Source organism: Schistocerca gregaria, chromosome 2, assembly GCF_023897955.1.
Source record: "Schistocerca gregaria isolate iqSchGreg1 chromosome 2, iqSchGreg1.2, whole genome shotgun sequence".
Classification (NCBI taxonomy): domain Eukaryota; kingdom Metazoa; phylum Arthropoda; class Insecta; order Orthoptera; family Acrididae; genus Schistocerca; species Schistocerca gregaria.
In genome coordinates this window covers 319825842-319852122 of record NC_064921.1, presented here as the reverse complement: position 1 = coordinate 319852122, position 26281 = coordinate 319825842, and the positions used below count along the sequence as shown (strand labels likewise).

Genomic DNA, 26281 nt, shown 5'->3' with positions numbered 1-26281 from the left:
AGGCAAAAGTCCTGAGTTCAATTCTTGTTCCAGCACACTGTTTTAAACTGCCAGGAAGTTTCAAAATGACATTTGTCTGAAGATATCACCATTCTGTTAGAACTTCATGTTTTTCAATTATCCTAAGGATGTTGATATAAAATAGATTGAAAATGACTTGTACAAAATTAATCTGTTAGAGGTCTAGTGGAAGGGCTTTGGGAATTGTCACCAATGACCAGTGTTCTGGCTGCAAGGGGTCCTTCAATCTGGTGCAGTGGTTATATGGAGTGTCTGATGTAGTTACAAAAGGATTCCTTAAAGGCAAAAGTATCAGGAATAAAACTATATCATTAGATTTAGATAACTTTTTATTTTACCTGAAAAAAAAGGAAAATAATCAATTTTTTGTGCATTCCATAAGGGCTACCCTCTTTAAGTCACACTGAATCCTTTGATATTTATGAGGCATTGCAACACCTGCTTTAATGCTTCCACTTACTTTAGGAGATCTTCACAGACAGAGATTGTTATAACACTGGCCTTTCTGATCGCACAACAGGGTGCACTGCTGGACCTGCATGTATGCTTATCTCAGCGAATCTGAAGGCTTGGGCCTGGTGGTATAGCAGTAAAGCAAGTGCCTGAAAAAATATGTGATTTGGAAACAAATCACAGTTGATAACAAATTTCTTAGTCTGCCTTTTAACATAACATTCACCTTTCAGTGATGTAATAATGATAACAATAATAATAATGCTGGCACATTTTACTACATGAACTTGCTGACTAGAATGGTCTAAAACATTCAATCCATGTGTTACAGTTTCCTCAAATGTGTTTGTATGTGTTTTATTCTCCATCTTGAAAAACTACAAGTATCTGTACACACAATCCAGTCACGACTTATTACATGACCTTTTCCTTAACTTATCTGGGTAGTGAAACAAGTTTGTTGGTAACCAACTAGCATTAAGTAAGGCAACAGTGTTTGATACCGGATACTAGACCGGATTTACTGCACTCCATGCCAGGTACTTGAAGTACTGACAAAGAAAGCAGGTGTGTTCATCACAAGGAGGAGAGAAAAAAAGTTGATAGAATGGGAGTGGGTGGCTACCTTACAACTAAAAGCAACAGACCTGTGTAATAGCAGTAATAATCTAAGTTTCGCACAGATCCATTCCCCGAATATATTCAGTAAGCTGATGAGCAAACAGAGTTATTCCTAAAATTTCCTGATATGAGAAGTGAAGAGACAAGGTTATTAATATTTAAGCCCTGGTGGATGTTTGCAGATCACACTGTAGGAAATAGGTGACCATAACAAAGGTATTATTAGTCAAGCAGGAGAAAGTCATTAATTGCATTCATCACAAGTATCAAAAATCTTTCATGATTAAGTTAATGTTAAACTGAAAGCTTCAAAAAATATGAAGAACTTTAAGCAGTCAAAATATATTGAATCATGAATAAACAGAAAATTTGCACAATAAGTCAGTCAGTCAAGAAAAAGGCTCTGTAATGAATTCTTACCGTTCTCCCTGTTGTCCCATACACACTACTGGGGGTTTTCGCTCTATTTCCACCTGCTCCATCTTTTGGGCCAGAGATTCCACTGGTATGGCTGTCTCTGGAGGCTTCTGTGTAGGTACAGGAGCAGGTATACCTCTTGAGGTTCCACTGCAAGTTGTATAATATATTAATTTTAATAGCTCCACTTTCATAAAACTAATACAAACTGAATAAATGCCAAACATGAAAACTGGATAGAACAGACAGTAATATCTATTGTGTGGCTATATGCTACCATTTTGAAATATATTTTCATTGGTTTTTGCAAGTTCAATACCCCGAATAACAGCCTATTTAAATATCAGTAAGCCATATACATTTAGCAATTCTATTCTCTCTATTACCTACTTACAAAGTAACAATCTCAAAAGGAAAAATAGGTTTTCAACAGTGTCTAAGAACAAATCCTATGCAGTAACAAATTCCATTCACTGCCAGTTCAAATGTACTTACGGCATACTACGAAGTGCTTCATACAGTGCCGCACGACCCCTGCCCACTGGTCTTACTGCAGGAGTGGGAGCTGCTGCTGCTGCTGCTGCTGCTGATGATGATGATGATGATGATGTTGATGCTGCTGCTGGTATAGCAGTAGTAGTAGAAACAACAGATGTTGACACTAGCCCTGGTGTTGTACTTTGTACTCTGTGCTGTGATGTTTTTATAAGTGCCATTAGTTTTTGTCCACGACCACCTCCAACCAATGGTGCTTCACGGGATGAGGCTTCAGCAGTTTCTTGTGGAGATGCAACATGCTGTTCAGGAAGCAACACTCCACGTCCGCGGGAAAATCCAGACTGTCCAATGCAATAATTTCAGAAATAATGTGTGTGTGTGTGTGTGTCAATATGCAGCTTGTTAGCTGTAAATTTTTAAACAGGAAGCATGTACAGGGAGGAGCAGTGGAAACACAGATTTTTCAGTATTGAATGACCAGGACAAATATTGTGATAAAAATAATAAAAACAAGTATTAAGTGATAGATTTTTAAAGCAGTTTTGAAATATACATATTTTAATTAGGTTCGAAAAATAATGTCTTGGAGATGACGTCGTCCTTGCTGGATACAAATTTGGATCCTCTCCCAAAAGCTACGCATGGCACTCTCCCACATTTCATTCAGCACAGCTTCAATTTCCTGACGAATGGAATTCTTCAGGTCATCGATTGTGAGAGGCTTGATCATGTAGACTTTTGATTTTGAATATTCCCACAAAAAGAAGTGGCATATAGACAAATCGGGTGAACGAGGAGGCCAGTAAATATCACCATATCTCGAAATAACATGTCCTTGGGACGTTTGTCGAACCACTTCCATGGATGCTCTCCCTGTGTGACCTGTGACACTGTCCTGCTGAAACCATATTTCTCTCATGTTCACTTGACACCTTTTAAGTTCTGGTTGTTCAACATTTTAACGTAGCATGCTGATGTCACAGTAAGTGCAGTTCCTTCCTCTTCAAAAAAATAGGGTCAAACAATCCCCATCTTTGAAATGCAGCACCACACTGTTACTTTTAAAGTGTGGAGAAGTCTTTGGTGTAATTCATGTGAGTTCTCCGGCACCCAATACTGACAATTCTGAACACTGACTTAACCATTAACATAAAAATGTGCTTATTGCTCATAAAGACAGTAGCATCGGCACCTTCTGTAACAATTTCGTCCATTACGCAACAAAACTCCCTGCGCTGCACAAAATTCCCTTCACTAAGCTGCTGGATGATCATTATCTTGTACAGGTGAAACTTAAGATCCCCATGTCAGATGCAGTGAAGCGAACGACGTGACATACCCAGCGCTACAGCCCGTCGCCTAACCAATTGTTTTGGGCTAGCAAGAACTACCGTTCTAACTCAGTCTACATTTTCCAGAATACAAACTGAATGGGGAAGACCAAGCGGTTTCTTTTTCATCACAGATCCAGAACTTCTAAACGCTGCAACCCATCGGAGTATAGTATTTCAATCAGGCACTGCACCTCTACGTCCAACTCTAAAATCCTGACGGAAAAGTCATTGCATTGTGACTACTGAATCATTGTTTCTAAAGTGCTGCTTGATAACGAACTCATGATGCTCTATACTCCAACGCTCCATAGCAACTGAAACTGCATTGTATGGGTAGTCTGTCAACATTCATTCAAGATCAATATCCGTCTCCCGTCATCACTTACTGGCGGTTCAAAAAACTTTCATTTCCTCTGCTCCACCCTGTACTTCCTTCATTGGATACAATGACAGTAAAACAAGTAAGACAGTTTCTCAGAATTTTTTCCCCAATTTACTACAGTAGTTAGTATCAAAATCAAAATATTCCCTAGAAATGTCTAGAAATGTATAATTAACTTAACGTGCAAAGAAGCTTTTTACATATAAGTAAACTTTAGCTGCATTTTTGTTTGCTGCTTGGATATTTATCTTCTGTCAGTTTCAAATGATATGATAATGTTGATGATAACATTTGATGTTTCCAATGGTTCCACAATCCAAGACTCATAATTTATTTCCGTACAACAAATTTGGCTTTCACAGTCACATGGAATAATGAAGATTGACGTATGTTGGGGTAAAAGATACTGAAGATTTTAGTGCACAAATTGAAACGTGTGGCAAATGTGATTAAAAGTGGAAATGTTGAAGATTTCAACTGGAACTAAACCACACATGCCGCCCCCCCCCCCCCTCCCCCAACATAAATTTAAGAAATTTTCACTAAAAATGATAAATTGAACACAAAAGATCTTGTCATATACAGCACCCATGACAAATCACAGGAGGTCTAAACAAGGTCCAGCCAATCTATGTAATGCACAACAACTTCCAGCTTTGACAAAGATAACAAAAATTTATAAGTATGGTCACAACCATTCATAGTGTGTAAGTCCCCAAACATTTTTTCAATCCTTGTATCAAAATACAAAATATATTTTGGTATATGGTGATAAGTAGGCCACAAACCCAACAAAATGTATGTTAATTGGCAGGTCCTATTTGTAGATAGGTCAGGGCAACTTTTGACTCACTGAAGTGACTGCTATGAGGCAAGCCAGAACTCCCTGCTGGCTTCACTGACCCTGTATCCACTCACACAGAGTGCACAGCTCTAACAACAAAGGGTACCACAAGGCAAGCAGTTTCAAGAATTGTGCCACACAGTTATGATCAGTTGGCACATACATGGTGCACTTAATAGGAACCTACTGATACTTCCATCACGCAACTAGTTATGAGAGCATGCTGAAAAGTAGTGCCTCCATACTTTTGTTAAAACTTTTGAATCTTATTTAAAAGAAAACCAATGTTATTAACATTCTTCTTTTTATTTATCATGTCTACATATTTGCAGCCCCCTATCACTAGAGGGCTTGAACAGTGGCACACAATTGGCGGTGTGTAACTGAACTGTGTCGTTGCATGAGAAAATGCTTGCTTTAACCAAGTTTCAAATTCAATGAAATTTGTCCACACATCGAGCACCCTAGTCTTCAGCATGACAACGCCAGGTCACACGCAAGCACAGCAATATCTGCAATAATTCGTCACCTTGGATTCTTTGTCACTGAGCATCCTCAAGTCCTAACTTGGTCCCATCCTGTTTTCATCTGTTTCCAAACTTAATGAGCACCTTGAGAAACTTCACTTTGATAGCGATGAAGCCGAGTAAGCAGAGGTCAGGTTGTGGCTCTGTCAGCGTCAACCATTCTACAGTGACAGTATTAACAGAGTAGTCTCTCATTGACAGAAATGTGCTTGTTGTGAACAATAAATATGTAGGCATGAAGAATAAATATGTTAATAATGTTTACTTTGTTCAAAGAAGCTTTAAGAATTTTCATTAAAAAAATTCAGAGGCATTAATTTCCAGCATGCCCCCATATGTTAGCTGCTACATAGGGCTAACTACCTCATTGGTCAAACAGTTCGCAGATGGACATTCTTCTATAATTTGTGGACAAACGCATATGTGCAGCTTCATGTGGCCACATGTTCCCGATTAGTTGTCACAAGAGTGTCAGTTGCCATCCCGTTATCTACAGTTGCTGTAGTTATTGGCCAGCAGCTATCAATGAGCGATAAATCAGATAGTCAATGCCGAGTGTCACAGTTTATCACTACTCAACATGAGCAGTCCAGACTCAACAACTATTAGATTACTTAGCCAATGTACACTGAGTTAGGCTAAACTAGGTGCAGAAATTTTGCAATAATGTCATGCCTGGGCATGAAACCAAAGATGATTATTTACATGGTTTATACTTTTAATATATGACTAATTTGTTGCTTATTGTGTTGCCCACATTATTTGTGTTCTAGTATTGTGTGCACTGTGACTAGACTGATACCAAGTTAGCAAGCACACCACCCAAATACAGCAATTATTCTTCTATGGTTGGGGATTCACTTCCTGCTGTAACATCCACGAAATAAATTTTAGCTACAGTGTGACGAGAGGAAATTATGCCTGTAACAGTAATAAACATTATCTATTCAACACATAAAAAAATAGTGAAAACAATGATAAATATTAATTATTTATATAATATTCTATGATGTAATTGGATATATCAATGTGTATCATACAAAGACAATGATACTTGTAAATTCCTTTTATGATCTGCATTTGTCTTCCTTTGTTGATACCTTTTGTTGGTTGGCTTTTGTAGTTTGCAGACGCAAATCAAACTGAGATCTGTTAAACTGTAATTATTTGTTAATTATTACTTGAAAATAGAGTTCATTATTATAAATATGAGTGAATAATTATTTGTAACTTTAATTCCTCTCTCAGTAAGCATTATCTGTGTTAATTATTTCTTTCCGCTGCAACGAGCTCAGCCATTGATGAAAGCGATTTGTATCGCTTTTTTGTCTGTGTTTTCCTTAGAAACAAATCAAATGTTTACTTGATGAAGTCTAAATAGTGCACAATACGAAAGTAGAGTTTATAAAGTTTAGTAAGCATTTCAAATACTTCCTTATTTGCTCTAACAATAGAAAGTCTCTATCAACTGTCTGCCGCCATCTTAACAATTAACTCAACGACAAATTCAAATTACGCAACTCTGCAGACATAAATGCCGAACGTAATACAAACGTGTAAAAATAAATGTGCACCGGTGGTCCCGAACTCATTTTAATGAAAATTATTCGAATCAGATCGGTTCTTTAAAAACAGTGCTCATAGCACGATCCTTATAAGAAACTTTTTAGCTGGTGTATGGAGCCGAAATTCATTACACATGAGTTGCGAAGAATATTGTTTCAGGTAACATACGTCAGTGTTGTGCGTGGCTGATATTCGGTGGTTTTAACGATCATTTTGCTGAAGATAACTATTTCCATCATAATCAATAGTTGCATAGAATCTGTTATATGAACTGTGATTAGTGACACTTAAACAACTTACAGACAACACTTTAACACGATGTTAACTTGGAGTTCTTTAGCAACTTGACCAAATCTTTAGCCAGGAGAAAAATTATTTAGTAATTACTCAATGTAATATAATAAGATTCTCATTTACAAATTAGTTTAATACCAAACCACTGAATAAAACACTGCTACCCATTATCTTGAACACCAAAACTATGTTGGTGAATACAACAGTAGCATACTGTTCCTCCCTACGAACTAGTTATTTTCCTGTGTATGAAGGGCCCATTCTCTCTGCTGCTCACATTAGTTGCAGCACATCTGCAGTTTTCAGGGAATTTGATCACAATAAATTTCTTCCCTTGGTGATGCCTCATTTTTTCAGTGTCTTCCATACTGCATACACCTCAATACTGAATATAATAACTTTATTGGGAAGTCAAAATCTGTAGATAATCATACAGCAAGCATTCTTTTTCTCTGCTAGGTGCAATGCAAACAGTGTGCTGGAAGAGATGAGGAATTTCACAGCTCAAATTCAGGCTGGATGGGAATTATTTATCGCTAGACTTCCGTTTGTGTGAGTGCACTCAGATGGCCTCTTAACATCCAAGTGTGGCATTCTGTGATATTTGTACAGAAATGGTAATGGACTGTATGTAGGCCTCAAACTACTTCAAATCCAATGGCAATTAAGAATTGCCCCATAAAAACTGACGATCACAGGATATGTGGTGGACATCGGAAGAAGTGGTCATCCCAGGACAGTGCCAGGAAAATGCACAATTGGTGTGGGAATTTTTCACATAAAGCTCCAAAAAATCAACACGTCAGGAAGCCCGTGAAACTGGTCAGGGCTATACATTATCCAGAATGTCATTCAAATGGAGCACTCTATTTGCAGCATCGTTCCCAGAGCGGATCGGAGTCCTTTGGTTTGGAGCCGAGTGGAGGGTCTCAACCAGAGGCTTCATCCGACTCTGTGACGGTCTTGGTTGCAGATTTGTAGACTTGCACTATTGGGTGGGGAATTGTAGGACGCCCCTAGATAGGTCAGGGGTGCACTACACAAAGGAAGCAGCTAGTCGGGTAGCAGAGTACTTGTGGCATGCACATGGGGTTTTTTAGGACTAGGCAGTAGTGCGAGGTGTCCCGATGAACACTCACCAGTCGACGTGCAGGCAGGGAAATCAGGACGTGCTCAGTGTAAAGACACTTCAGCTATCAAGATATTAGCAGTAAATTTTCAGAGAGTTCGGAATAAAGTTCCTGATTTTACTGCCCTCCAGGAAGCGTGTGGCGCGCAAATTATTCTCGGGACTGGGACCTGGCTGAACCTGAGATAGGAAGTTCTGAAATATTTAGTGAGGGTTGGAACATGTATCGGAAAGACAGATTAGACACCATAGGAGTTGGTGTCTTCATTGCAGTTGACAAAAATATTGTGTCTACTGAGGTCGAAGTAGAGTGTTATTGTGAAGTTATCTGGACACTTTTAACAGGGCTAGGAGAAATAAAGTTAATTGTTGGGTGTTATTACCAGCCACCAGGTTTCACCGTGGCAGTTCTAGAATCATTCAAAGGGAGTCTACACTCTGTATCGCAGAAGTACCCGGCTCATGCTATATTAGTCGGAGGGGACTTCAACTTACGTAGTATAGACTGGGATGTCTATGGATTCATTACAGACAAGCCGTCGTGTGAATTACTTTTGAACACATTATCCGAAAACTGTCTTGAGCAGCTAAATCGACAGCCAACATGTAATGGAAATATTTTAGATCTGGTAGCCACGAACAGACCAGACCTCATCGACAGTGTGAGTGTTGAGACAGGGATTAGTGATCATGATGTTGTCATTACGACTATGGTTACGAAAGTTAAAAAGTCTGTCAAGAAGGCTACGAGAGTATTCTTACTAGAAAGAACAAATAAGCAGTTGTTAGCATCCCACTTAGTAAATGAATCGACTTCATTTACTTCCAGTATGATGGACATGGAAGAATTATGTGTAAATTTTAAACACATTGTAAATCACGCATTGGGCAAGTATGGGCCGAAAAAGTGGGTTATGGACGGAAAAGACCCACCATAGCTTAACAGCGCAATTCGGAGAATACTCAGGAAGCAAAGACAGTTGCACTGGCGATACAAGAAAGATCGGGAGAATGAGGACAGGCAAACGTTAGTAGAGATTCGTGCTGCTGTAAAAAGAGAGATGCACAAAACATTCAACCACTACCACTGTCATACCTTAGCAAATAATCTTGCTGAAAACCCAATGAAATTCTGGTCTTACGTTAAATCGGTAAGCGAATCGAAGGCCTCCAACCAGTCACTGTCTGATCAGTCTGGCCTGGCAACGGAAGACAGCAAAACGAAAGCTGAAATTTTAAATTTAGCGTTTGAGAAATTTTTCACGCAGGATGATCGTAGAAACATACCGCCGTTTGAGTCTCGTACAGATTACCGTATAGAGGACATAGTGATAGACATCCCTGGGATTGTGAAGCAGCTGAATGGGTTGAAAATAAATAAATCACCAGGTCCTGATGGGATTCCAATTCGGTTTTACAGAGAGTACTCTACTGCATTGGCTCCTTACTTAGCTTGCATTTATCGCGAATCTCTTGCCCAACGTAAAGTCCTGAGCGACTGGAAAAAAGTGCAGGTGACGCCTGTATATAATAACGGTAAAATTACAGACCAATATCATTAACATCGGTTAGTTGCAGGATTCTCAAACAGATTCTCAGTTCGAATATAATGAATTTCCTTGAGACAGAGAAGTTGCTGTCCATGCATCAGCACGGCTTTAGAAAGCATCGCTCTTGTGAAACGCAATTCGCCCTTTTTTCTCATATCATCTTGCGAACCGTGGATAAAGGGTATCAGACGGATGCCATATTCCTTGACGCCCGCAAAGCGTTTGACTCGATGCCCCACTGCAGACTCCTAACTAAGGTACAAGCATATGGGATTGGTTACCAAATATGTGAGTGGCTCGAAGACTTCTTACGTAATAGAACCCAGTACGTAGTCCTCAATGGTGAGGGTTCATTGGAGGTGAGGGTATCATCTGGCGTGCCCCAGGGAAGTGTGGTAGGTCCACTGTTGTTTTCTACCTACATAAAAGATCTTTTGGATAGGGTGGATAGCAATGTGCGGCTGTTTGCTGATGATGCTGTGGTGTACGGGAAGATGTCGTCGTTGAGTGACTGTAGGAGGAAACAAGATGACTTGGACAGGATTTGTGATTGGTGTAAAGAATGGCAGCCAACTCTAAATATAGATAAATGTAAATTAATGCAGATGAAATGAAAAAGAATCCCGTAATGTTTGAATACTCCATTAGTAGTGTAGCGCTTGACACAGTCACGTCGATTAAATATTTGGGTGTAACATTGCAGAGCGATATGAAGTGGGACAAGCATGTAATGGCAGCTGTGGGGAAGGCGGATAGTCGTCTTCGGTTCATTGGTAGAATTTTGGGAAGGTGTGGTTCATTTGTAAAGGAGACCGCTTATAAAACACTAATACGACCTATTCTTGAGTACTGCTCAAGCGATTGGAATCCCTATCGGGTTGGATTGAGGGAGGACATAGAAGCAATTCAGAGGCGGGATGCAAGATATGTTACTGTTAGGTTTGATCATCACATGAGTGTTACGGAAATGCTTCAGGAACTCGGATGGGAGTCTCTAGAGGAAAGGAGGCATTCTTTTCATGAATTGCTACTGAGGAAATTTAGAGAACCAGCATTTGAGGCTGACTGCAGTACAATTTTACTGCCGCTAACTTACATTTCGAGGAAAGACCACAAAGATAAGATAAGAGATATTAGGGCTCGTACAGAGGCATATAGGCAGTCAGTTTTCCCTTGTTCTGTTTGGGAGTGGAACAGGGAGAGAAGATGCTAGTTGTGGTACAAGGTACCCTTCGCCATGCACCGTATGGTGGATTGGGGAGTATATATGTAGATAGAAGTGGAATTTCTTTCATGGAAATTTCATTACTGCTGTTTGTATGCACCAGACTCTCGTCATCAGAAGTATAGAGAAACTGCGCTAGATTTTTTCAGAAACTTTCCTCCATTATTTTTGGCCATAATCTAGAATGAAAAAGTTGTGTTTCATATGAAAGATTTACAAATGGCCATAAATCCCATTACTAGGTAAGAAGTTCTCTGCACGCCGCCACGAGTAAATGCCATGTCACCCCTCATTACTGGTTCAGTGTGTCATGAGATGAAATCAACTTACCTGTCCATTCCTTCTTGAGAACACAAGGAACTCAGACTAGTGCCTAGCCATGCTGAAAAATCAGATTTGGCCAATTGTGCCCACTTTCTAAAATATCAATGAACTTTTTTTTCATGCAAGATGATGGCCAACCACATTTTGAAATTAGTGCAGGCAAATATAAACACTATCATTTCCCAGGACATTGGATCAATCACCATAGTACCCATGAGTGGCACGTGCAGAGTCCTGATCTGCATCATGCAAGTTCTTGCTGGGATGCCACTCACTCTATTTTACATTTCACTTTATTAGTGAAGTCATGAGCATCATCTCTTTTGAGCTCAATAAAATAAAAAATTATCTTTAAGCTCTTTACAGTTCTGAGTGGCTGCCAGCTCTATTACTGGGAATAGTTTTACAGGAAGTGCCAATACAGAAAGTGCATCTAAATGACTTTCATCCATGAGCAATTAGTGAATAACATTTCAATGAATTGCCACCATATGGATAGTACGGATTTAACTACAGCACAGAGGCTGGTTGAGAAGGCACTTGCGCATAACTGGATAACCTTGTTCCTAATAGTATTGTTGATCTTCAAAAATTGAGACAGTTTATCCGTACACCTGACAACCATATTGTAACTGGACCACATAAAAGCCTTATAAAACTGAGGCAGATGAGCTCTTTCCTCTCCCCAAGACCTGTGGCTGACAGATGGTGAGTGCCTTAAAAATCCTTTATTCTGTAACAACTGGTTACACTGTTACCTGTTAATCTAACAGGTCTAGAGCCTCTCAGTGGCTGCAAATGGTGACCTTTACTTGCAAGCAGGTGAACTGAAAATGTGTCGGAATCAGCTAACATATGCAGATATTAATCACACTATTAAGAAACAAAATTGAGTGCTCTGTGCTATTGTTTCAATCTCTGCAACTGGTACACTGTTTTTGTAAGATCGGAGGAGTAGCTAAATAAGTAACACACCATGAAGACTGCAGTTATCCAATAAATGTTGGTGTATTGGTCTCTATGGGAACAGAAATGACTCTTAAAAAATTACATTAGCCCAGCGAAAACTTGTGCAGGTAGCAATACATCACAGCAAATAATGTTACACATATTAACTATATGGCAAAATACTCTGCTCCGAGTGCTATAATTTGCTGAAATCTCATTTCGCTATATTGAACCTTACGACATACAAAGGATGTTACTAATATTTCACTGTCACTTCATTGTTTGCACTTGTGAGAGGAACTGAATGCACCACATATAAGCCACTTTCTCGAGACTGGAGGTAGATACAGATTTTCTCTCTACTTTTATTTTCCATGCAGAGAGAGAGTTACTGTGAACAGTTCAACGATAGGGTTGGTCTCATTTGGATCAACAGCAAATCAACGCCAACAACAGTTCAGATGTACATACTGATGTTGCAAGAGGAAGATGAAGACAAAGAAAGTATATGAGGATACTGAATGGGTCATTCAGTATGCAACATGGAAACTCTAACAATCTCAAGGGGACTGGAACACGGTTGTAGGAGAAGAAATTGGAGGTTAGGAGAATATGGGCTTGGTACTAGGAATGAGAGAGAAAGAAGACCATCTGAGTTCCGCAATAAATTTCAGATAGTAATAGCAAATACTCCATTCAAGAATCACAAGATGATGACATATATTTGGAGAAGGCTTGGAGACACTGGGAGTTTCCAGCTGGATAAATCAAGGCCAGAAAGAGAGAGAGTTTCTGCAATCAGATATTGGATTGTAAGGCATACCCAGGAGACGATGTAGACTCATACCACAGTTAAGTAATGATAAAGAGTAGACTGAAAGTTTAGAGAATTGTCCAGAAGAACCAGGCTGGAAGTGGGATACTGAAGTACTATGGAAAGACGACACACATTTGAAGATGCCGATGATGTGGATACAGCATAAGGAATAACACGGTATGCAATTCAGCTGGAGAGAGATGGACATCTCTGAAAAAAGCAAGCATAAATATTGGACATGAGAAAAAAATGCAAAAAAAAATTTCAGGGAAAGAATACATCAAAGTAAGTCACTTAGAAATGAAATGAAATGCTGACAAGAAACAGTGAAATGGCTGCAAGAAAAATGAATAAACCTAAAAAGAAATGTTCATTATGTTTGGTTTCATGGGAAAGATTGTGCTCCACAACGGTGATGGGCAGAAAGGAGGTCAGCATTAGTCACAATGTCATCTATCTGCAATGCAGTAAACAAAATGGATAACATTAGGGCCAATGATGACCGTTTTTCTTACTGGAAAACAAATTATTGTCAGAGGAACTAATTTGACATATAGTGAAATTGAAAACAAAAACGGTGACACCAAGAGTACAATGGACGCACCACTGTCAAACACAGAGGAAAGAGCTGATACATGGTGAGAGCAAACTGAAGGCCTCTATGAGGGGGATGAAATGTCTGACGGCATGTAAGAACAGAAACCTGAAGTTGATATGAAGTGATAGGACATCCAGTATAAGAGCCAGAATTTAAAAGAGCTACAGAACAGTTGAGATCAAATAGGGTAGATGGGGTAGATAACGTTCTATCAGAACACTTAAAATCAATGGGTAAAGTGGCAATCAAATTAATATTGAAGTGGGTGAGTAGAATGTATGAGACTGACAGAATACTGTCAAAATGTTGAAAAAATGTCATCCACACAATTCTGATCACAGCAAAAGCATATAAGTTTGCAACCTATCACATAATCAACTTAACAGCTCATACATTCAAATTGCTGGCTAGAGTAATATACAGAAAAATGGAAAAGAAAACTGTAGATCTGTTAGATGATGATGAGTTTGGAAAGTAAAGGCACCACAGAGGCAGTTCTGACGTTGCACTTGATAATGGAAGCACAAGTGAAGAAAAATCCATAGAATCATAGGATTTGTTGACCTCAAAAAGGATTTAACAATTAAAATGGTACAATATGTTTGAAATTCTGAGATACGTAGGAGTGACAACAATATTATGAAACACACATAGCTAGTAGCCATGTGTCTGAGTTGCAATTGTGTGTGTGTGTGTGTGTGTGTGTGTGTGTGTGTGTGTGTGTGTGTGTGATTCTGAAGAACTTTTTTGTTGGGAAGTTTAAATGTTTAGCAGTCTTTTCATTGTGTCTGCCTGGGATTCACCACCACCTTTATGTGGTGAGTAGTAACCTATTATTTTCATTTTGTAGAAGTAATTCATAGGGAAGGTCTGGTGATATACAATGTGTACAAGACCCAAGAGGGTAAAAAGTGGAAGGCCAAGAATGTGCTCAGATTAGAAAAGATGTATAACAGGAATGTAGTCTTTTGCCTCTACTAATTAATCCCTACATCAGAGTTTGAAAAATTCCCTGCAGATTCCAGCCATGTTAAGCAGTTTAAAACCCATGAGCTTTCTACACAGTACACCTCAGCTATTGTCACGTGGTGACTGTCTTCTAGTTGTTGCTACCATCCTTACATAGCCACACTGCCTTCTATGATGTCACTAGTGCTCACTCCAGCGTCATGGAAGGTAATGTTTTTGTTGCACCCCCACTTCAACTTTCGGGTGGCCAAGTTCCAAGCCATGCTTAGCTGTTGGCCGCCATCTTTATTAAGGGTGTTGTCACAAATTTTTATACCGAATGCCTTTTTTATGATGCTATCCCAGAAACGATTAGCCCGTGCAATTACAAAATTCTCACCCAACAATGCCCATTTTCTAGAGCTTGCTCAGCAAAGACCGATTTCTCAGGGAACCAAAAGCAGAAGCACCTTGTTCTACACAGCACTGTTCAACAGTACACACAGTATGACCGACATGAAACTGTCCATTCTCACACAGTATTTTATATAATCCTGGGGTTCTGAGGCTACATCGTCTTTCACTGGCCACCTGGATTCCTGAAGGCTGAATGGATTTTTTTGTCTTTTTAGCAGCTGGATAATCTTTCCAGTTACTGAGCCACAGGTTCCTTCTGCTTACATGTCTTCCAAAAGATGGCTTGCAAAATCTGACAGTAGCTGTAGCCATTTTTCTCGAATAATTTCTGCAAGTGGCTTAGTTCCTTTGGCAGATTTTCAGTGTTAGATGGCTTCCACTCAATGTCACAAGATCCTCAGAGCCAAACTCTTCTGTGGCAGGTGGTGATAGTCTTTAGCATGCAGTTATCAGTCCAAGTGGCCGAGTTTCCGGTAAACACTGTAGTTGGAACACCTACTTGCTTTACAGCAGATGAGGACATCAAGGAACAGCAAGGCTCTACCCATCTCTACTTCAATCGTCAATTTGATGCTGTAATGGATGTAGCTGATGTGGTCCATGAATTCTACCAGTTTTTCACATCCATGAGACCAGACAACGAAACTGTCATCAACATAACAATCAACGGAACTACACTTACAGGAGTCTTTCCTTCCTGAGCAGGACACTTACAGTTCCAAAAGTTTGCATAGTATTTTCCACTTTTATTTGTGACAATCATTAGTACTTTTAATTTTTTTAAAGTTAGTCTATCATTGCATTTTGCCTCCTGAAGTTTAGTACTCGCCAGCCATTCTGTCTCCTTGTAATTTTATAGTTTTTCTCAAGTAAATTTTCCTTTTGATAAAGCTACAACTCACAAGCTTAGTTAGTCTTCAGATAGGACATCAAACCACCTAGAAAGTACATTTGGTAAGAGTTTTCAGAAACTATCATGCATGAAAGCAATATAGTCAAAGATGCTAAAAAAAAGGATAACTGCAACCCACCACATGGAGGAGCCACCATTCCAGGGTGCTGGAGTCCGACTGAGTGCATTTTGACAGGGCTGCAATCTGGTGGACAGGTAGTAGGGTGTCACAAAATTGCTGACGTACGAGACACAGATGCACTCCAGCACGAGGTACCTTCACACTAAAAACCAACTCCAACAAACTTTATTGACAAGTGTTTTCAACTTATTGTTTGACTTAGTTTTTAACTGTTGTCAACAGTTGGTTGAAACTGTGATTTTGAAAAACTGGTAGGTAGAATTTCTTCTCAAGTTTGTAGTTTGTGGCAGTGAGCAAAAACATGTCAGAGTTGAGTTACTGGACATGTGCACTGCTATGTTGTCTGCTTTGTTTCTTTCTTGTGTTTACATATTGGCAACTTTAGAGTGTTTTACAGAAGAAACTATTTAGTTTTTATAAGAAACTGAAGTTACGAAACTATGTGGGATCTTTCTCATTCCACCTACAAAGACTGATACAAATGGAAAGATTTGTTTACAGGAGTTTCAGAAAAAAAATGTTGCACCACTTGCTGAATTCAGAAGAAAAGGGACCAATGTGAATATGCAATACAAACATGAGCATTCGATAATGGTCAAAACTAAAAGTGGGTCCAGCACAGCTGATTTATCATGTTACAAAATAGGTGTTTCTTAAATATGTAAAGTTTTTCCAAGGCGTGAACAAGCCAAGGAGAAAAATATTTAAAATCTTAACTAAAGCTATAAGGTTTTTGGTCAAAAGGTTATAATTACAACTGTCTTTCCCCCCCATATTTATTTACTGCTCCTGACACTTCACATCACCACCATCTGATACAAAGCAGCTTTTAATTTCATGCCTTTATTCTTTGCTGTTCTTCCTGTGTTTCGTCCCTTTCTCTTCAAGACATTTATTTTGTGGAGATGTTCTGCAACTCTCATCTGCAGCCTTGCCCTGGTTCTGGATCTTTCGCATAAATACTGCCAGTTGGTTAGTAAATGTGGCACTTTCTTTATGTCATCTAAGAAAAGACCCCACCATCTGAAATACTCCTTGCATAGCTACTTGGTAACTGATTCCATTGTAATGTGTGTTTACCATTGCTTGCAGCTCAACTCTGTTCACATGCAATTCCGACAAAATTCTTGAAATCCTATCTGTCTTCACTATACAGCGCCTCCAAAATAGAAAACTATAAGCCCCATGGGTTTCTCTTTGTCAAAAACTTTCTGGACTACATGCGTCTGTTTCAGTTGATTTTGGTGAGAAATAATAACATCAAGAATCATAGCACTGTGTGCTCTATATCTTCACAGTCAAACTACTTTTTTTCTGTAAAAAACCCGAACGTGTGTGTGTGTGTGTGTGTGTGTGTGTGTGTGTGTGTGTGTGTGTGTGTGTGTGTTTCTACTGCAGAAAGATGACTATATGAAAGCTATAATATTTGAGCAATCTTTTTTACTGTGAATGTCTGTAACTGAATGCCTCCTCTATGTGGTGAGTAGCAATCTATGCTTTCCATGTTGTCATTAAGAAAAGCAACATTATTTTAAAACCATAATCGTTGTAGAAAAGTATCATCAAGAGAGGACATTATAAATCATGAACAAGAAATTTTCTATAAAAAGTTTGTACCTTAACATCTGGAGCTGGTTGGGAACCCTCGGGTTCCTCACTGCCAGGTCTGCGCTGCTGTGCCCTTAGAGCCTCCAGCAGCTTGGCCCCACGACCGCCTCTCCCAATGCCCTCCATATTATTTATATAGAGCCTGAGGATGAAAAAAGATGATCATCAGCACATTTCAAAATTAATAGGCAAATGCAAAGGAGTTTTAAGAATCAAACTCTTACATGGGTTACTTTGACACGGTATTATTAGCTGATATGAGTTAAATTATACAAGTTGTACACAATATTCATAACCGACAGTTTTTCATTTTAAAATTACAGTTTACATAATACATAAATCTCAGCAATGAGAAAAGCTTGGAAATACACACTGAGAATAGTTCTCCAAGAAACAGAACTGAAGTTAAATTTTAAAATTTTTATTTTGTGTTAATGTTCTTAATTTAAATGTTATCCCCGTGGTCTAAACTAGTAGTCAGCAAACTCATTAGTAAAAAATCAACTCTTTAATCAAGTATCAACAGCACAATGATTGAAATTTTTTTGAGAACCTAATTTCTTGAACAAACTATATAGTAGGTACATTGTTATTAACTTAATTGGGGTATTCCTAAGTTGGGTTAAAATATCAATGTAATTGATGTACATACATGGACATTGACCTTATTCACACTCATCTATATTTTTTGTCTACCTTCTTTATTCATCCTCTTTATCCATACAAACCAACTCAACATACCTTTGTCAACAGTCCGTACCATATCTTTTTCATTCCACAATGCTCCCTAAAATTAACTATTAGCTTTAACCTTAGATAAACTACACGTACGCACAGTAACTACTTCTCATAACAACAGAATTATTATTTGATAAAACTAAAGTGCAGGGTAACAAAAAAAAATTAAAAATAATTTTATGACTTACAAACACTAACAAGGAATATTGGCCACACATATCCTTGGAAATGTTCGAAAAGGTACCGGTAATATGATGATTTTAATTTTAGGCACACGTCCAGCTTCTCATAAGTAAGACGACTACACATTCACCCACCAAGTATTACAAGTCTTACAAGGATAAGACCCAACCAGTGCGACTGACGTTTTGAAACCATCTACACGGTGATGTAAGTTAGGGTCCTAGGTACAGCACCCTGCAGTTGTTCACTCTGGTGGACCCACATTTGCAAGTAACTGACAGAAGAAGAATTTGGAATTTCGCGCCATCTTTCCAAACCTTAAAAACGATGAAAAATACACAGAGTAGAATTGTGGCATAGTGGTTGAGGTACGTTCCTGATGTATAGAAGGTTGTGGGTTCAAATCTCATCAGGTGCTTTATTATTTTTTTTTAATGTTCACCGAAATGACTATTATTTTTTCAATTAATTGGTCTAATTGTTATTTTTTCTAATGTTTAATCCTTTATCACATAATTTTAATCATAATTAACTATTTCATTTGCTCTTAGCTTGTCTTCCAATTCCTTTTTCATTTGGAATCTTTACGCATATGATATTATTTATTTTCATGTATTAACTTTGAATTAATTGCTTCTATATAAAGACATTCATAGTTACCAAAAACCTGATGATTCTTGTCCGTTTCACTTCAAATTGTTACATGATACTCTAATAAGTGTACAGATATATGCTACATGAAATTTTGATAGCAAAAATTTGGAAAGTTCATCTCCGATATACTTCAATTTTTTACACGATACTCTAATAAATGTTCGGACGGACTTAGGCTACAGGCTATGGGAAATATTCCAACAGACAAACTACACATTTTAATGTATATAATACATAAATATCTATATACTATACAAAGGGGATAAGACACTGAGGAAAATCTTGAAAAGTTCTCAACTGATTTACTTCAATTTTTACTTGATACTCTGATGAACATTTGGATGTGCATAGGCTACATCCTTTATATTGTTTGCTACAGACAAATAAATATATCATATAACAGAGAAACTTTTGTTAGCAAAAATCTCAGAACATTCTTGACCGATTTACTTCAAATTCTTATACACTAGTCCACTCCAGTACACATTCAAATGGCCATAGACTACATATTTTTTTAATATATATGTTATATAAATACTTATAACAGGAAAACATTGTTAGCAAATATTTTAATAAGTTCTAGACCAGTTTCCTTCAAATTTTTGCATGATACTATAATAACCATTGGGATGAGCATAGGCTATGTACTGTATGTTTTAAATAACGGTGTAGGGGTTTTCTGTTAAAACTAACTGCAATGTAAATTTTTGATCATAAGTGTACACCCCCCCCCCCCCCCCCCCCAAGAACCATGAACCTTGCCGTTGGTGTGGAGGCTTGTGTGCCTCAGCGATACAGATGGCCGTACCGTAGGTGCAACCACAACGGAGGGATATCTGTTGACAGGCCAGACAAACGTGTGGTTCCTGAAGAGGGGCAGCAGCCTTTTCAGTAGTTGCAGGGGCAACAGTCTGGATGATTGACTGATCTGGCCTTGCAACATTAACCAAAACGGCCTTGCTGTGCTGGTACTGCGAACGGCTGAAAGCAAGGGGAAACTACAGCCATAATTTTTCCCGAGGACAAGCAGCTTTACTGTATGATTAAATGATGATGGCGTCCTCTTGGGAAAAATATTCCGGAGGTAAAAGTCCCCCATTCGGATCTCCGGGTGGGGACTACTCAGGAGGACGTCGTTATCAGGGGAAAGAAAACTGGCGTTCTACGAATCGGAGCGTGGAATGTCAGATCTCTTAATCGGGCAGGTAGGTTAGAAAATTTAAAAAGGGAAATGGATAGGTTCAAGTTAGATATAGTGGGAATTAGTGAAGTTCGGTGGCAGGAGGAACAAGACTTTTGGTCAGGTGAATACAGGGTTATAAATACAAAATCAAATAGGGGTAATGCAGGAGTAGGTTTAATAATGAATAAAAAAATAGGAGTGCGAGTAAGCTACTACAAACAGCATAGTGAACACATTATTGTGGCCAAGATAGACACAAAGCCCATGCCTACTACAGTAGTACAAGTTTATATGCCAACTAGCTCTGCAGATGATGATGAAATTGATGAAATGTATGATGAGATAAAAGAAATTATTCAGGTAGTGAAGGGAGATGAAAATTTAATAGTCATGGGTGACTGGAATTCGTCAGTAGGAAAAGTGAGACAAGGAAACATAGTAGGTGATTATGGACTGGGGCTAAGAAATGAAACAGGAAGCCGTCTGGTAGAATTTTGCACAGAGCATAACTTAATCATAGCTAACACTTGGTTCAAGAATTATAAAAGAAGGTTGTATACATGGAAGAATCCTGGAGATACTAAAAGGTATCAGATAGATTATATAATGGTAAGACAGAGATTTAGGAACCAGGTTTTAAATTGTAAGACATTTCTAGGGGCAGATGTGGACTCTGACCACAATCAATTAAAACTGAAGAAACTGCAAAAAGGTGGGAATTTAAGGACATGGGATCTAGATAAGCTGAAAGAACCAGAGGTTGTACAGAGTTTCAAGGAGAGAATAAGGGAACAATTGACAGGAATGGGGGAAAGAAACACAGTAGAAGAAGAATGGGTAGCTCTGAGGGATGAAGTAGTGAAGGCAGCAGAGGATCAATTAGGTAAAAAGACGAGGTCTAGTAGAAATCCTTGGGTAACAGAAGGAATATTGAATTTAATTGATGAAAGGAGAAAATATAAAAATGGAGTAAATGAAGCAGGCAAAAAGGAATACAAACGACTCAAAAATGAGATCGAAAGGAAGTGCAAAATGGCTAAGCAGAGATGGCTAGAGGACAAATGTAAGGATGTAGAAGCTTATCTCACAAGGGTAAGATAGATAATGCCTACAGGAAAATTAAAGAGACCTTTGGAGATAAGAGAACCACGCGTATGAATATCAAGAGCTCAGATGGCTACCCAGTTCTAAGCAAAGAAGGGAAGGCAGAAAGGTGGAAGGAATATATAGAAGGTTTATACAAGGGTGATGTACTTGAGGACAATATTATGGAAATGGAAGAGGATGTAGATGAAGACGAAATGGGAGATAAGATACTGCGTGAAGAGTTGGACAGAGCACTGAAAGACCTGAGTCGAAACAAGACGCCCGGAGTAGACAACATTCCATTAGAACTGCTGACGACCTTGGGAGAGCCAGTCATGACAAAACTCTACCAGCTGGTAAGCAAGATGTATGAGACAGACGAAATACCCTCAGACTTCAACAAGAATATAATAATTCCAATCCCAAAGAAAGCTGGTGCTGACAGATGTAAAAATTACCAACCTATCAGTTTAATAAGTCAAAGCTGCAAAATACTAACACGAATTCTTTACAGACGAATGGAAAAACTGCTAGATGCAGACCTCGGGGAGGATCAGTTTGGATTCCGTAGAAATGTTGGAACACGTGAGGCAATACTGACCTTATGACTTATCTTAGAAGAAAGTTTAAGAAAAGGCAAATCTACGTTTCTAGCATTTGTAGACTTAGAGAAAGCTTTTGACAATGTTGACTGGATAACCTCTCTTTCAAATTCTGAAAGTGGCAGGGGTAAAATACAGGGAGCGAAAGGCTATTTACATTTTGTACGGAAGCCAGATGGCAGTTATTAGAGGCGAGGGGCATGAAAGGGAAGCAGTGGTTGGGAAAGGAGTGAGACAGGATTGTAGCCTCTCCCCGATGTTATTCAATCGGTACATTGAGCAAGCAGTAAAGGAAACAAGGGAAAAATTTGGAGTGGGTATTAAAACCCATGGAGAAGAAATAAAAACTTGGAGGTTCGCCGATGACATTGTAATTCAGTCAGAGACAGCAAAGGACTTGGAAGAGCAGTTGAACGGAATGGACAGTGTCTTGGAAGGAGGATATAAGATGAACATCAACAAAAGCAAAAAACGAGGATAATGGAATGTAGTCGAATTAAGTCGGTGATGCTGAGGGAATTAGATTAGGAAATGAGACACTTAAAGTAGTAAAGGAGTTTTGCTATTTGGGGAGCAAAATAATTGATGATGATCGAAGTAGAGAGAATATTAAATGTAGACTGGCAATGGCAAGGGAAGCGTTTCTGAAGAAGAGAAATTTGTTAACATCGAGTCTAGACTTAAGTGTGAGGAAGTCGTTTCTGAAAGTATTTGTATGGAGTGTAGCCATGTATGGAAGTGAAACATGGACGATAAATAGTTTGACAAGAAGAGAATAGAAGCGTTTGAAATGTGGTGCTACAGAAGAATGCTGAAGATTATATGGGTAGATCACATAACTAATGAGGAGGTATTGAATAGGATTGGGGAGAAGAGAAGTTTGTGGCACAACTTGACTAGAAGAAGGGATCGGTTAGTAGGACATGTTCTGAGGCATCAAGGGATCACAAATTTAGCATTGGAGGGCAGCGTGGAGGGTAAAAATCGTAGAGGGAGACCAAGAGATGAGTACACTAAGCAGATTCAGAAGGATGTAGGTTGTAGTAGGTACTGGGAGATGAAGAAGCTTGCACAGGATAGAGTAGCACGGAGAGCTGCATCAAACCAGTCTCAGGGCTGAAGACAACAACAACAACAACAACAACTACTACTACTACTACTACTACTACTACTACTACTACTACTACTACTACTACTACAAGTGTACACAACAATGTACTGTTTTGTTTTATTCCTTGCAGCCAGCTCAACGGAAAACCAAAAAGTTGTATATAGCTTTATCAGCTTATGGTTAGAATACTACTACAGAATCTGAACCATACGCAACTTTGTAGTCCTACCCTTTCTGACATTAAAACCATGTAAAATACTGTCTTTGAAGCTGCTACCCTCACGGATTCAGCAACTGGAGAGGTCTCTCTCATACCTTGTATACCAATGATCCCTACCGTTTTACCGATTCATTTTAACTGACTTGTGGCCAAGCTAGGTTTCCCTTACAACACCAATAAACAAGGCTCAAAGCAAAGAGGCAGAGGGGGGGGGGGGGGGGGGGGGGAGATGAGGAAATGGACACAGAGAGGGGGAGCAGGCGTATTAACTGTATATGATTAATATATGACCTACGCCTGAGGTACAGGCAGAATCAACCATATTTTTCTCATTGTTAAGGTGCTATTCCAATATTGGAGAGCCTCGGCAATACTGATGGGAGTTTATAGAAGGGGAGTAGCAATGGGCTGAAGTGCAAGTTGGAATTTGTATTGGGGAGACATACTAAGGTATTCTGTGCACCTGTGGTAGCCACAGTGCCAGTGTGGTGTAATGGATAGTGCATATGCTTAGTAAGCAGGAGGCTCAGGTTTGAATCCCGGTGCTGGTACAAATTTTGATTCATTGCTTCAGCCTGCATCATTACTGCAGAATGCAAAAAGTTGTGCAGAATAATTCAAACAATGTTGGAAAGGTAGAAACTTGTAATGACTGAGGAAAAATTACAAAGGGAGTCACACAAGGTATCTCTCCTTAGTTATCAGTTGCATTCTCTCTTCTGTTTCAGATGGTATTTACTATATATATGTATATATATATATGACGATGTAAATAAAACAGAAAGAAACTTCCACATGGGAAAAATATATTAAAAATAAAGATTCCAAGACTTACCAAGCGGGAAAGCGCCGGCAGACAGGCACATGAACAAAACACACAAACACACACACAACAAACACACACACAACAAACACACACACAACAAACACACACACACACAGGGTTGTTGTGTGTGTGTTTTATATATATATATATATATATATATATATATATATATATATATATATATTTGGAATTATAGTTGGTCCCAGCTTAGTCCAGTCCGATATTCATTTTATCAATATGTATTAACAGGGACGGTAAAACACTAAGAATAATCTAAACTCCAGCAGTGACAGCAGCGCTCTGGCGCACACTAATTGCTGCTGCCAAGCTTGTGGCACTACTGAGTCACTGCTGACCTGATGTTTATTCTTTAAATTTTACTGTCCCTGTTAATAAATATTGGCAAAATGAATATGGGACTACACTGATTTTGGAGTGGTCTATCGAATGAACGTGTAAAATTCCGATTTAAAAATAATTTTGTTCGCAATGGAAACAAACTGACGCTTTCTGCTGGCACTAGGTGCTGTATGAAAGAGATGATGAGCAGTAATTTTTTGGGCTGACTCCAGCTACAAAATGACAAAACAAAACTGCAAATACCTGCTGCTACACCAGAAAATGTGCACCTGATGACTCTTACAAGAGAGAACCCGTATATGTGGATGACCTTCCACGTAACATTCATCAAAGCACAACTGGTACTTTTCGCAAACTATACTAGTGTTATAATTTGTAAATACTTTAAAAATGTCTGTTTTGTAAACATAACTAACTTAGGTACAAGATTTTACACTGTTCATGGTCTCCATCTGAATCAACTCCGAAAGAAGTATGTGAGTAATGAAATCATAAAACTAGCCAATGAGTTGGGCATAACAAAAATATAGAGCTCTTAGTCAATACCACTTAGATTTAAGGAAAACTCTTTTTTAGAGGTAGCAAAGAAGGGCTGAGACTAACAGCTTTGCCCAGATTCACACGTGATGACCAGATTAAAGATAAGAATAATATAATAAATGTCAGTAACACTAGAGAGAAATATAGCAGTAATGATGAATGCCCCATTAATAAAATTCACTCACCAACTTTGTCTTTCAAGATAGGTTATCTCAATATTGAAAGTATAAGTGGAAAACACATAATTTTAAAGGAATTTGCAAATGAGAACTTATTTGATAAATTATGCTTAAGTGAGCACTGGTGTAAAGGAAATGAAATATCTTTTCATGTGCTAGATGATTTCCACTTAGCAAACAGTTTTAGCAGAGAGCAGCATATTCACGGGGGGTGTATCAATTTACATTAAGAAGGGATTAATAAATTGTAGTAATGAACCAGATCTAGGATTTTTGTGCAGTGAGATACATTTTGAAGCCACAGGCATATATCTGGATCATTTAAAAATTGCTATTGTATCCCTTTATAGATCACCAAATGGAAGTCCATTAATATTTTTAGGAAAAACTTGAGACTTTACTAAAATTTCTTTCTTAGTCCTCAGTGGAAGAAATATAGTATTGTGATTGGTGGTAACATCAATGCCGCATTTGATGTAAACAAAGATGTGCACACTGTAAATGAATTTAAAAACCTGTTACAACAATTCAACTTCATTTTTACGAACTGCAAACCCACAAGACAATCCGCTTGTCTCGACAATATACTTACAAATGTCAATAGAGTGTTACTGTCTTCAGATGTAGCTGTCTTCGATTTCTCGAACCATGACTCAGTTTCGGTAAAAATAGGTACAGATAGGCCTAACATGGAGTATAAGGAATTTAAAGAGCCTAAAATAGTCATCACAAGACCAATAACGCAAGAAAAATTGTCTAATTTTATGGTCTCACTCAGTAATTATGACTGGTCACGTCTGTTTAACAATAATGCTGAGGGCTCCGCCAATACATTGTTTGATAGATTTTTTTTTCATTATTTCTTAAATATATTCGAGACCAACTGTCCTCAATACAAATGTAAAGTTAACCCTAAAAGTAACAGTAATAGACATAAGGATAAGAATCCATGGTATACCACTCAACTAGCCAATATGAAAAGAAGGTTGTTGTTGTATAGAGATTCTTACAGACTTCAGAAAACTGACATGGCTAAACAAAGGT

The 26281-nt window shown here is 38.5% G+C and overlaps 1 protein-coding gene across 2 annotated transcripts in view; it reads right to left on the bottom strand.

Annotated features, from left to right (window-relative positions):
• The window catches only part of LOC126336956 (piwi-like protein Ago3), a 221814-nt gene that overhangs the window by 177809 nt on the left and 17724 nt on the right, over nucleotides 1-26281 (bottom strand). For both annotated transcript variants that reach the window (XM_050001156.1, XM_050001157.1), the window contains 3 exons: nucleotides 17565-17697; nucleotides 2008-2351; nucleotides 1516-1662 (listed from right to left, as the gene is read on the bottom strand). In XM_050001156.1, coding sequence (XP_049857113.1) covers nucleotides 1516-1662; nucleotides 2008-2351; nucleotides 17565-17681 — 608 coding nt within the window. In that variant the 5' untranslated portion in view covers nucleotides 17682-17697. The remainder of the gene's footprint in view (nucleotides 1-1515; nucleotides 1663-2007; nucleotides 2352-17564; nucleotides 17698-26281) is intronic.